Genomic DNA, 13,558 nt, shown 5'->3' on the forward strand with positions numbered 1-13,558 from the left:
TGTTTTTGTTTATATTTATCGTTGTTTTTGCTTTTTTGTTAGATTGCTAAGACCGATTTCACACAGGCAATTTTTGTTGCGGCAATTCTTAACTTTATAGGAGAGGGGGCGACGAAGAGAGGAGAATTTCTCTCTCTTTCGCTTCCCTTGGTCGCCCCCTCTCCTATAAAACTAAGAATTGCCGCAACAAAAATTGCCTGTGTGAAATCGGTCTAACTATTGTTGCTGTAAAGTTGCTAGTTTGTTGAATTTATTCGTCGTTGCAGTGGTGATGAGTGGAGCAACTTTCACTTCACAATTGTGTAGTCAGCCAACCAATCCGGTTAAGCATATGACTGTTGTGCTGTAGTATTTGCAAAAAAAAAAGTAAAATAAAAGTATACAGTTTTAGAATTTTATTTTAAAGTTAGCAACTAATTATAACTACATGACTGCAACAACCACATTAAGGAGCCGCAATGGCGATCATGTTATTAACAACAACGAAGAAGTGCCTACCACCAAAAGCCATGAGAAGCTCACAAAGAGTATACAAAATACTGAAGATTCTAGTGGAAAGAATTCACGTTCAATGGTCACCTTAGTATTTATTTCGCTGCTGTTTGATTTACTCGCTTTTACAATGATCCTACCATTAATGCCTTCCTTGCTTGAGCATTACCGCCAGAATGATAGTTCTGGGCTGTATAATTTGCTGACGCGGCGCATACATTGGTTTCAGCAACTTGTTGGAGCACCAGAACGATACACCTCGGTGTTGTTTGGAGGCTTTTTAGGATCCATGTTCAGTTTTTTACAATTTATTGCTAGTCCAATAGTGGGTGGACTGTCGGACTATTACGGCCGCAAGCCGCTAATGTTAATTTGTGCCGTAAATATTAAATATATGATCGTTTGTAAGAACAATTAATTTTTATATATAATTATTTTACAGACTGGTATTGCGTTATCGTACCTTCTATGGGCTTTATCCAGTAATTTTGCACTTTTTGTACTAGCACGATTTGTTGGCGGTATCAGCAAAGGTAACATATCCCTTTGCATGTCTATTATCACTGATGTGTCCAGTGTTAAAACTCGTGCATTTGGTATGGCACTTGTGGGGGTCGCCTTTTCGGTGGGCTTCATTGCTGGTCCTACGATTGGTGCATTATTTGCGCGTTCCTTAAATAAATCAGTGGAATCTTGGTATATGGCACCCTCGTTATGTGCCCTCACTTTCGCTATATGTGATTTAGGAATCATAGCATTTGGTTTAAAGGAAACATTACCAAAAGTGAGTAATCGTTAAATGAACTGGTTACAATTTAGAAATATTTAATATTTTCAGGAAAAACGCGTGAAAGAGATATCTTCGGCGATGTCATACGCCATACAATTGCTGGACGTGCGCTCAATATTCAAGTGAGTATAAAAAATTAACTAATATACATTCTAAACACTTATTTGTTGTCAAAGACACATATGCATGTACCATTCACTTGATATTTCATTATAAATTACTGTTTCTAATTAGTTTCTCACTCAACCTTTGTTGAAGTTATCGCATACTCTTATCTATTTACATTTAAATTTTTTATCCACACTATGAAGTATACTATGCTAATCACAATGCAGCGTCACCAACAATCACGTTTCACTTACGAGCTCAAAATATTATTTTTTTATCAGCACTTTAACACCGTACGTGTTTTTTGCAGTTTTGATAAATAACTACTTTAGTTTTTTGAAGTATTTTTTGTTAAAGATTAAAATGTAAATTCACATATAAATATTCGTACTTCCGTGCTGATTAATATACGAAGCCATAATTATTTATGTAGTGAGGCCAACTGATAACTCGTCAAAGTTCCCCATAATTTGCAGATTGTTTTCAGTTGCTACAACAAAAATGTTTAGAAGTATAACAGTAATACCTTAAAGCTAGCCTCAAATATTTGAAAATCGTTTCTAACTTACACACTTAAGTAATTTAATAATATATCTTCAAAAACAGATTCTCTGCTATTAAAAAAGTATCCAAAGCCGAAATACTTGCACTTCGTAAAATAGGGCTAATTTACTTCTTATACCTATTTCTGTATTCCGGTTTGGAATTCACTGTTACTTTTCTAATGTATCACAAGTTCGGCTACAATTCCATGGACCAAGCAAAAATGTTTCTTATGACTGGTAAATATATTTTTCTGCATTACTCTATACATATAAGGTTCCCTAAATTATCGATTTTGTTTATTGTAGGCATTGTCATGGCACTTCTACAAGGTGGAGTTGTACGACGACTACCCCCTCAGGCGACAAAGCCTTGTGCTGTCTTTAGTTTGTATCTTATTGTACCTGGATTTATATTAGTTGGACTTGCAAAAGATGGGCGTTTGCTATATGCAGGCATGTTTCTATTTGCAGTTTGTAAGTTTATGAGAATTCATAATAACTGTAGAGAATTAAAAATACTATTACTTATTTTCCCTCTTTTAGCTACAGCTTTTGCTGTGACCTGTCTGACCACATTGGTTTCACGCTATGGGAATGACGACCAAAAAGGTTCAGTCCTCGGCATTTTCCGATCATTGGGCGCCTTGGCACGTGCCGTTGGTCCTGTTGTTGGTTGTATTTGTAAGTATCATATACACACAGTTCCAACATAATATTTCATTCATAATTTCATGGTCATAGCATTTTGGAGTTTTGGTTCGCGTCTAACTTATATTACTGGTGGCCTTTTATTACTGTACCCAGCGTATATTTTGCAAAAATCTAAGCTCTGATGATCTAATGAATTTGAGTACAATACAAAAAATATGAAAGTATTTAAACATGGTTTCGTACCGTACAATATCATAAGTAATAATTTGCATGAAATGCTCATTAATATATTGTATATTTTGTATCTACTTATTGTTTTTTTTCCTTGATAGTATTTAAGAATAATCTGTTTAGTTTTTTACAGCGAATGTCAATCGAATATTGTCTAAAATTTATAAAATAAAATTACATTAATAAGCTATAAATCTAATTTATGTAAATGCTAAACTTTCATTAAAAAAAATTAACTAATCATAAATAAAATGAGTATTTTCAAAACTTGGATTGCATTATCCAATATATTTGCCCAATGGCGATATATTGCTTAAATCGATCTTCATAATTGTAGATTTCATTAGGATTTCAAGTTAGCATTATGCCAGGCGATTACTCCTGTATTGAAGATACATTTTCTTTCTAGCAAGAACTTTTTTTAGGTTTGGAAGGAACAGAAAAGGCCCAAAGTATGCATTCAACTCACTACCCATTGCAATTTGTCAAAAACGCTTCAATTAATATTAAATTAAGTTATATTTAATGCATAACTATGTAAAAGTGTAGTTGTTTCATCTTTGTTTATGAACACAAAAATTAAAAATTTAAACAATTTCAAATACATTTTCAGTAACTAACGTTCCCCTCAATTGGAGCTATTCCGAACAAATTGTAATAGAGAAAAAGTAATAGAGTATAATCTCTCTTTCTTTTCATTTTCGCCTTCGTCGTACGCCATATTTGATATTGAACAACGGCACATCGAGCCGAGAAGAAGAAGATATTTTCTTGTGTCGTCGTCGTCGTAGTTGTCGCGTAAAAAGGTGATTAATTTTGAAAAGTTTAAATAAGCACAGCAGATATAATTGTTTTCAAATATTTATGATTAAAATGATGCTTTAAATTTGTTAAAGTAATAGGAATTCATATAGAAGCGATATTTTTAAGTGTAACTTAGCAAATTGTGTGTATAAAGTTTGGGCGAATTCCGATAGAAATAAGTTACAGTAAATAATCAGTGGAAAAAGTTACCGCCCCGTCATTTTTCTAATTTAATATTTTCCTTTTTTTCTTTCATTGGTTTTACGGTCTGTGCTGTCGTTGAACGTCGTCGTCATTGTCACCCATCCGCTGGACCGTCGCATTGCCCTTTGATTTCACTGTCGTCTTATGTGTTTGTGTGTTTCATCGCATTTCGGTGAATAATCGTGAATTTTTTATTACTATAAAAAAGCTTTCAGAAAGAGTAGTAAAAAGATACGCAAATTACATACCGAAAAGAAACTTTCCAAGTGAAACCGACGATAAAGAAGTTACAAGGAAGACAAGAAAATTGGTGGAAAATAAAACAAGTGGAATAACTCAAAAAGGATAAACGCAGGTCATCCAATTGCATAGTAAAAGCAAAAAACAGTTGAAAAATATTCACAACCAATCATGGGTACTAGAGAAGATGAATACGATTATTTATTTAAAGGTAATTAATTAAATGTTATTTTGTTTAAAACATCTATATGTGGAGAAGGATTTGTAAAAATATGAATTTACATAAAGTGAAAAAGTTGCAATGAAAGTGTAACCAAAATGAAAGAGTCATTCATCAATATTGTGCGATGACGTAGCCCATGTGAGAGTGGTTGGTATTATTTCGAGTTTTTGCTGCTTAAACGGAACAACCTACATCTGAGTGCGTAAAGTGTAGAGACAAGATAGATTAATCCTATTAAAAGTTATAATTATTTCGTTATGGTCGTTTACAAACATAATTAGAAATAACCAGCATAAACTACATAAAATTTCTAGCTGTTTAATTAATTAAATTACAGTTTGTTGAAGACATATCAGAATGGTACATCCTCTGTATTTACTCAATACCAAGTTGTCATCAGCGGTTTTCAAATACGATCAGTTGTTTTTTGATTATCTTTCAGCTGTTTTTACCTAAACCGCCCCCTGAGTTGCTGCTTAATAATAGTCAGCTGCAATGACTATCATTGCCACTATGTACCTATTGCCACACACAACCAGCAAATCCAGAAGTCAAACTTTAATCAGCAATCTATGCATGCCGTAACACATTCTTGTTCTTGCATACTATGTTTTGTACAAACATTCATTTGCTTTGCTATCGTTATTGGACAATTGGCTATGTGACACGTTGCATAAAGTGTTTCGGACGCGTTAGCCACATATTTTGTTGACAGTTTCGCATGAATGTTTTTCTTATTATTTTATCTTTTTATCTCCAATTTTTATAATTTTTAATCAAATTTGTTGTTAGTTTTATTTCCCTTTATTTGTGATATGTTGTTATATGCGTTATTTCTTTTTAACTTTTTCATATTTATTTGTTTTATTATTTAAGCAGAAAGCTTTTTGTTCTACGTGAAAGGCATGTTTGTAAAATCTATTACTGTGACGTTTCAGTTGATCCCTTTGTCTTGTCAGCTGTAAGCTGTACCACCCTACACAGAAACTTCATCATGATTGTGTGTTTAATCGGACAAATAATTTCCTTTGTAGCATTTATATTAATATATTTTCTGTTTTTCTCATCATATTCTCTGTTGTTGTTGTTGCGTAGGACCGGATTTCTTTCCCAGCATCAATTAATGCGCACACATAAAACTTGTACATTTCAATATGTATACATATAATTCATTTGTGTTTACATATGCACATATGATTATTTGTGTGTTTTCTTAAAAACTTCTTCTATTGCATTTTATTGCGCATCCGTTTACTTCATCACTTGTGATAATACATACTTATGTACGTATGTATGTTCCGTTTTTGGCATAGTTTCATTGTAAAAAAAAAAAAATATATGCTTATGATACAAATGAGTGTGAATAATCGTTATATTTCGGATAGTTATTACTATTTACTTTTGCTTTCATTTTTTTATTAATTTCGTTTATTTTTTTAATGTTTTTTTTTTTGTGTTTTTTTTTTCTATTATAGGTAATAATAATAATAACACATATACTTCTTTTGAATTAGCTAAAATATATATATTACTCTGCACTCAAATCTCCAAAATTGGTGACTCATACCAAAATTGCTTACTCAGTTATCAGCAAAGTATGAAATGTTCTGCTAAAAATGCTTTAAGATAAGAATAACAATAAAATTAAAGAAATATAAGAAATTTTAAAATTCTAACATACTCAAAAGAAAAAAAATAGCTTTAGATTTCCCTCTCTCAAGCCAGAGTTTATCAACAGTATATAGCAGTTAATAAAATTACTTGAATTTCTACGTACGAAAAACACAAATACACGCTCATAAAAATATCTACGTTACCGATTAAAGTGGCCCTTAGCGACTGTTAATATTTACCTCTAACGTTACTAATTATCTTTGGCCATTGGAAATTTCTATACAAAATTCATAGCACTTACACATACATACACCAAAATTCATTAGTTTTCAATGAGGGAAGTTGGTTGGAGGTTCTTGAATAAATTTACGAATTTAAATCTTTTCTTCTGAATTTGGTATTTACCTTTATTAAAATGTTTATTTACTTTTTGTGTGTAAAGATATGTCTAGTGGATCCAATAATACTATGGTAGGAATGCATTTTATTTTAATTGTGTCCGGACCTTTATTAGTCTACACTACTAAATAATTTTTGAAATTGATGTGCTCGCCAATTCGAATATCAGACCAATGTAATTGACATTGCTGACACTTTACTTTTACTTTTTAGAGATGAGGTCACTTTAACAAACACTCATAAGAAAAATAAATTTACTTTAATTAATAACTTTATATACATATTATATATAGATATGTTGAAATTTGTATATTTGTAAACATTTATTAAGATTACAGGTCCAACTGCTTCATTTAAGCACATTTTTTATATTCTTTTGAAAACTGTTGTATAAAATAAAAATACATTTGATTACTTCATTGATATTATATCAGTTTATATTTATTTATTTCCATATCATGAAATAATTTTCACCAAATTTGTGTGAAATAAAATTATTTTATTGAACAAATTAATTTTTTGGGGTAAATAATAATTTTTTTTTTATCAATTGTTACCGTTCAATTCTACTCTATATATTTCTAGGACATGTTTTTTCTAGTTGTTATTTTAATACGAACTACCATCGGTTACACATTCATTGCAATTTCTGATATGTATATTAATTACAATAAATAGCATAGCCACATAGCCAACCAATCTATACGATAAACTGTAGGCGTAACCTAACAATTATTTTATTAACATTTATAGTTGTGCTAATCGGCGATTCTGGCGTTGGTAAAAGTAATTTGCTGTCCCGCTTTACGCGCAATGAATTTAACTTGGAATCGAAGTCGACAATTGGCGTAGAGTTTGCAACACGCAGTATAGAGGTAAATGCAATTCACTGATAAAAAATTATAGTAATTCTTAAATGGTATAGTTTGTTTTTTCTCATTGATATTTGAGGTTATTTCGTATAAACATACCAATTAGACTTAATTTATGCTAATAACATACTGAATCAAATTTTAGTTTACATTTTTAATTATAAAGCCGATATAAACATTTAAGCTCCTACTAATTACATTTCTGTTACATTTTACTACGCATAGGTTGATGGCAAGACGATTAAAGCGCAGATTTGGGATACGGCTGGTCAAGAGCGTTATCGAGCCATCACGTCAGCATACTATCGTGGCGCTGTCGGTGCACTGCTTGTCTATGACATTGCCAAACATTTGACATACGAGAATGTAGAGCGATGGTTGCGGGAATTGCGTGATCACGCTGATCAGAATATTGTCATTATGTTGGTTGGCAATAAGTCCGATTTGCGACACTTGCGTTCCGTGCCGACGGATGAGGCGAAACTCTTTGCCGAACGCAATGGGTTAAGTTTCATTGAAACATCTGCCCTGGATTCGACGAACGTTGAAACAGCATTCCAAAATATACTCACAGGTATACTCACTGACATTAAAGATATTTTGAGCTTATGCTTATTTCAAATTCAACGTTGTGTATTTTGTTTGTTTGTTTTTCTAGAAATATATCGCATCGTATCCCAGAAACAAATCAGAGATCCACCTGAAGGTGATGTCATTCGTCCAAATGTGGAGCCCATCGATGTGAAGCCGACTGTTACGGCCGATGTGCGCAAGCAGTGCTGTCAGTGACCGCCTTATGCACGTCCTGCATTACTTTTAAATGTCATCTATGCATAAATAATAAAAACCAACAATACTACAATAAAAGATATACAGAAACTAAAACTACGACCACAATTTCCCCCATATGAATCCAAATCAATTCCAATCTACACCAGTGGCATGAAACGACAGCAAAACCGTTAAATATAGAAGAACAGAAGTAGATGCAGCAAATATTATGAATATTTACGTACATTTATTAAATGGCAAAGAAATGATTGAAGCAGAAAATAGTAAAACTACGTTGAAATTTATTGAAAGAAAAGTAATAATATAGATATGTAATTATAATTTGAACGTGTATTTTCTATAAAAACAAAAATCATAATGAAATGAGCAATGAATTCCCCTCTATACTATTATGCTATTATTACACTTAGAAGACTACCCCGCACTCGTCCCAGCTCTTTGAAACGCTTTAGAAAATTGATACGAAAATTTACACAAAAAAAAAACGGATATATTCAAGGAAATTTAGTTATTGTATTGATTAAAGCAAAACCTATATACACCCAAACAATATAGTGGCCTCTACTCACTACTTGGTTCCTTGCGCTCGTATACATATAGTATAGTTTAACCAAGATCGTTTTTATTTGTATTTTTCCGACAATGCTAATTTATTTAAGAAAGTGTTGCATTATTGAATAATTTCAGTTAAATTAATAACATTATTTTTACTTACAAAATAAACATTGCTGAATTTTTTACATTTAGCTTATTGAAAGCGCTGTGCAAAATTCTCAATGTAAATCTAATTTTTTATTGTTCAAAAGATTTATAAAACTATTGTAAATGCTTTAGTAAAACGTAATTAAAAAGAACAACAAAAGCGAAAAAACGAAATCAATTTAAATATTAAATTATAATTAAGAAAAACACACGCAAGGAAAAATTGCAAAAATTAATTATTCTGCTTTTTTAATTAAAACAAATAAAATAAATATAACTGAAATTTTATATAAATGAATTATATATATACTATGAAGTAATCAAAAACAAAACGCTCGAAACACCAACACACATTGTGTAATTTCTACACATACATGAGTATATACAAGAGCATGGCGAGATACAGGCGGTTGAGCAAAGATAGTAAACTGTAGGCGGAATGAAAAGCTCTTAAAAAAATTAATTGGTGATAGCGTAGGGATGTGAGACCGACAGCAATGAGGGTTTGCTAACATGTTGAATATCGTGGAGCTAATGGTAGAGAGGAGAACACATAGCAAAAGAGAAATGCATAACCGATTAATAATTAATTAATTAACAATGGTAAACTTATATGAACTAAGCAAATAAATGAGATACAACAAGCAACAACAGCCAGTTGTACATTATTGAGGATTACATATAAATTTAGTGAGAGAAAATATAATTAATCGATTGATTGATTAATGCAATTATATTGAGTTTTGCTATATTTACCTATGTTAAGTGTATCTAAATAAATAAAATAAAATTGAAAACAACAAAAATGTATATGGAAGTTGAGTTTTATTAAAACACAAGTGGATACGACTAGGACAAACATTCAAGCTGGGCTAAATCATGAATAGTTTGAACTTTATAATAATTATAAAAGTAAAAACGTAGTAAACCGGTAGAGCTCGGATCAATAATATATAAGTAAAGTAATTTTGTTATTACATACGTATAACTAAGCATATTTGAATTAATTGTATTGTTACAACAATGGAAACTAAATTAGTGGATAGTCAAATGAAAGCTCAACAATGGAATTTTCAAAACAAAATAGATTTTTGTATACAAATGGAATGTGTATTTGTGCATGCACGATTACAATTAAAAATTATACAATTTGTCAAATTAATTCTAATAAATCAGTTTAGCCCATTCACAGTTAATACATTTTTCAAGTGCATTGTGAATCGCATATAAATAAAAAGAAGAAGATTGTAAACACGCGGACTCACATGCGATTCATTGAATGAATTTTTGATAATTTTTATTAGTGCTCAAACAAAACGTAATTAAAATTGTATAAAATAAATTTTATGGTTTAAACACTATTTGTAAAGTGAAATATAAAAATGGGGAAAACCAAAAAGAAGGCACATCCTAAAAAACGCACTGCAGCGTTCAAGGAAAAGGAATCTAGTGAGCTGGTAGAAGCACCGCATTCTTTTGTAATACATCGAGGGCTTTCATGTCCATATATAACCGATTTAACATTGGATTTTCGTAAAATCATGGAACCATTTACGGCATTACAATTAAAAGAAAAGAAAATAAATCGCATTAAAGATTTTGTGGCAATGAGCGGCTTCTTCCATGTCTCTCACATGGGTATATTTAACAAAGCCACATCCCAGTTGTCATTTAAAATTGTCCGCATGCCCCGTGGTCCTACGCTTACTTTCAAGGTAAATTTGGTTATTAAATCATTTAAGTAATATATCGAATTGAACAAAATACATAATTCGCAACAGGTACACCAATTCACTTTGGCGCGAGATGTCCTTTCAACCAGCAAAAGACAGTTTGTGGACGAGGATATGTTTAAACACTCACCACTTGTTATTATGAATAATTTCACAGGTGATGGCAAACATCTTAAATTGATGGCCAGCACGTTCCAGAATATGTTTCCCGCAATCAATTTAGCACAAGTATGTATAAATTCACAAACTTAATTTTATATTATTATAATGTTTAATTTATAACTTTATTTAAGGTGAATATTGCTACAATTCGTCGTTGTGTGTTATTCTCATATACACCGGAAACGAATTTAATAGAAATGCGTCATTATTCCGTTCAAGTGGTGCCAGTCGGCTTGACGCGAGGTGTTAAAAAGCTTGTGATGGGCAAAATACCAAATTTATCCAAATGTGAAGATATTGCCGATTTCATAATGCAGTAAGTTGAAATTTCTTTGGATTTACTCTTATTTATTATTAATATTTAACTATCTTTACAGAGACGGAGGAGCTTCAGAGTCGGAAATGGAAGATGATGAGCAATCGCAGGTTGTACTGCCACAAACTCTTAAACGTAAAGGCAACTTAGAGGATAATAAATCAGCGGTTCGTCTATATGAAATTGGACCACGCCTGACTATGCAATTAATGAAAATCGAGGAAGGTCTCCTAACAGGCGAAGTGTTGTATCACGATCACATAGTTAAGACCGAAGATGAAAAGGAGGCACTACGTAAAATGATCGAGAAGAAGCGCAAACTTAAAGAGTACAGAAAGAAGGTACAAGAAGATAACCGAAAACGCAATTTACGTGCAAAAGAGGAGGTGGCAGGTAAACGCAAGAAACATAGGAGCGAAGCTGCAGCTATCGGTGATGAAACGAAAGAAGAAAGCGATCCCGAAAACGATGCAGAGTACTACAAACAGGAAGTTGGCGAAGAACCTGATGAAGGTGAGCATTAAATAATAATTGTCTCTTTTAAATTAATTTAATATTATTATATTAACTTAACTTTGCAGAACTTTTCAAAGCTGAAAGCAAGTCAAGGAAACGCGCCAGCTTGCCACCAAGTTTAAAGTTCAAAAACAAAAAGCTGAAGAAAGCGCAAGAAAAAAAGAAATGATATGTCCATAACACGCAATAAAAACCCATTTATCACAGATTTGTTATTTTATTTTTACAACTTTATTACACAATTCTTCTTAAAAATATTACTTGTTTGTCAGTCTAACTAAACATACGTTTCACAAAATTCTTATATTGTTCATTGCTAGCCTTCCAACTTTCCCCTAAACGTTGATGAAGTTTGGCAAATTCTTTTTTTCCTTGATAATTGGGAACGCCCTCAATAAGTTTCTGAGCCTTTTCAAATTCATTAAGATGATAAAATGCCATTGCTCTTCGATAAATACTTTTCTCTGTAGCATTCGCTTGCTCTTCTACAAACTTTGTTTGATATAATACATCTTCATATCGCTGTTCGTTTAATAAACAAGCTGCCAAATTGGTTTGTATTTGCGTAAAAAGCGTTTGCATATCCTCACCCGATAAACCATCTTTGCTTACTGTTAAATCTTCAAATGGTTTGTATGAGATCAAAAATTTTGCGGCGCGCGAAAAGTAAGCATGTGCAAAGTTGGGATATTGCTTGAACATAACAACGCCGTTTTCTTTATAACGCTTAGCCAAATCGTACATCTCCCCAACATTTAATTTATGTATTTCCTTTGTTTCTTCTATGTTTATCAAAGTCAATATGAAACTTATTTCGTCCTTCTTTGTACCAATAAAGCAGCGTGCTCGTTCATCCACCACAAGTTGACGCACAAGCAGTTCTACATAACAATCAACCGGTGTGACGGCGCTTCCAATTTCCACCGTTTGCTCTTGTTCAATTAACTCACTGGATAGGTATTGACTTTCACGTCCATTTAAATTTTCCACTTCTTCCACTTTTAACACAACTTTGGACAATAAATGAGGTTTATCCAAACACTTGAAATTGTCCAAGGATATAACTTGTTTGCGCAAACCCTTAGCCGGCATAGTCCACTCGGTGCCAATATACCATGACATGGGTTTGTATTTATCCATTTTGATTATTTGATAGAGGGTTTATTTTATTTGAATACACAAATTTGTTGAACTTTTAATTAATTATTGAGGAAAAAGCACAATAAACAATTACGTTTAACGAAAGATTATTCCAGTATTTTGGTCCATTTGACATTTATCACAAACCCATATCCAGTGCTGCCAAATTAGTTTATTTAACATTATAGCAAGTTTTCATTTGATTTATAGTTCAATAATTTTTAAATTATTTTTAACTTCTAAATGTTTATTAAATTAAATATAATACACAGTAAATATATATTTATATTTTTATTATGTGGTTATATCACAATACGCCCCACAAAATGCCAAGTTTCTGAGACTTAATTAAGCAGAAATAGTGAAATGGGCAATGATGGGCACAGCCAGGTTGCAGATAAAGTTTAAATTTATGCTAATACAACTACATTAACGTCGTTATAACATACATACATATGTAATATTCGCCTGTTCGAGTTCGTGTTCCAAAATGATTTAATATATACAAACAAACCTCTCCTGCTCTAAGCTAAATTTTTATAACAAATGAGCCTCTCTTGGACTGACAACACCATGGAGCGATTTTTGTCCGCCCAACAGAGGTTTCACTGCAATTTTTGCATATGCATCGGTGCGGTTGACAATTTTGGGATAACAAGAATAACACATAATTGTATTATGATCCATAATACTTACCCACATTTTACTTTACCAGATTACAAAATTTTTGTTATTGGAAGTGAAGTACAAATATACAATTTTTTTGGCATTTTTTAACTTTATTTGCTTTGCTTTATTCGAAACGAATATTTATGCAAATCGATATTAGTTCTCATTTTTCTTATCAGTTTTATCATGCAAAACAAGTTACAATTTTTTTTTACAATTTAATCATTATCATCCATTATATAATAATAAACAAATTTATTCTGATTTATAACCTATTATAATTTACAATTTCGAATCCAACACACAATTAATTCCATAGTGTGTCCGATGTGGTTCAATCTAAGACCTAGTCAGT

At 31.9% G+C, this 13,558-nt stretch overlaps 4 protein-coding genes across 4 annotated transcripts; 3 read left to right on the plus strand and 1 right to left on the minus strand.

Annotated features, from left to right (window-relative positions):
* The first annotated feature begins 215 nt into the window (after nt 1–215).
* Nucleotides 216–4,194, plus strand: LOC105210146 (major facilitator superfamily domain-containing protein 10). Its single transcript, XM_011180939.3, has 8 exons — nt 216–871; nt 935–1,276; nt 1,331–1,404; nt 1,997–2,172; nt 2,242–2,409; nt 2,479–2,616; nt 2,677–3,712; nt 4,034–4,194. The coding sequence occupies exons 1-7, from the start codon at nt 428–430 to the stop codon at nt 2,766–2,768; spliced, it is 1,434 nt and encodes a 477-aa protein (XP_011179241.1). The 5' UTR covers nt 216–427; the 3' UTR covers nt 2,769–3,712; nt 4,034–4,194.
* Rab11a_0 (ras-related protein Rab-11A) lies at nt 4,100–8,286 on the plus strand. The gene is made up of 4 exons (XM_029039009.2): nt 4,100–4,276; nt 7,055–7,176; nt 7,399–7,747; nt 7,832–8,286. The coding sequence occupies exons 1-4, from the start codon at nt 4,237–4,239 to the stop codon at nt 7,960–7,962; spliced, it is 642 nt and encodes a 213-aa protein (XP_028894842.1). The 5' UTR covers nt 4,100–4,236; the 3' UTR covers nt 7,963–8,286.
* Nucleotides 8,287–9,888: 1,602 nt separating this feature from the next.
* On the plus strand, nt 9,889–11,602 carry LOC105210149 (protein Peter pan). The gene is made up of 5 exons (XM_011180944.3): nt 9,889–10,382; nt 10,449–10,628; nt 10,694–10,878; nt 10,940–11,391; nt 11,460–11,602. Exons 1-5 carry the CDS (start codon nt 10,050–10,052, stop codon nt 11,561–11,563), a joined length of 1,254 nt encoding a protein of 417 aa, XP_011179246.2. The 5' UTR covers nt 9,889–10,049; the 3' UTR covers nt 11,564–11,602.
* On the minus strand, nt 11,603–12,692 carry LOC105210148 (uncharacterized). Its single transcript, XM_011180943.3, has one exon. The coding sequence runs from the start codon at nt 12,532–12,534 to the stop codon at nt 11,668–11,670; it is 867 nt and encodes a 288-aa protein (XP_011179245.2). The 5' UTR covers nt 12,535–12,692; the 3' UTR covers nt 11,603–11,667.
* Between the last annotated feature and the right edge of the window lie 866 nt (nt 12,693–13,558).

The sequence above is a fragment of the Zeugodacus cucurbitae genome, chromosome 2, assembly GCF_028554725.1.
Source record: "Zeugodacus cucurbitae isolate PBARC_wt_2022May chromosome 2, idZeuCucr1.2, whole genome shotgun sequence".
Taxonomy (NCBI): Eukaryota; Metazoa; Arthropoda; class Insecta; order Diptera; family Tephritidae; genus Zeugodacus; species Zeugodacus cucurbitae.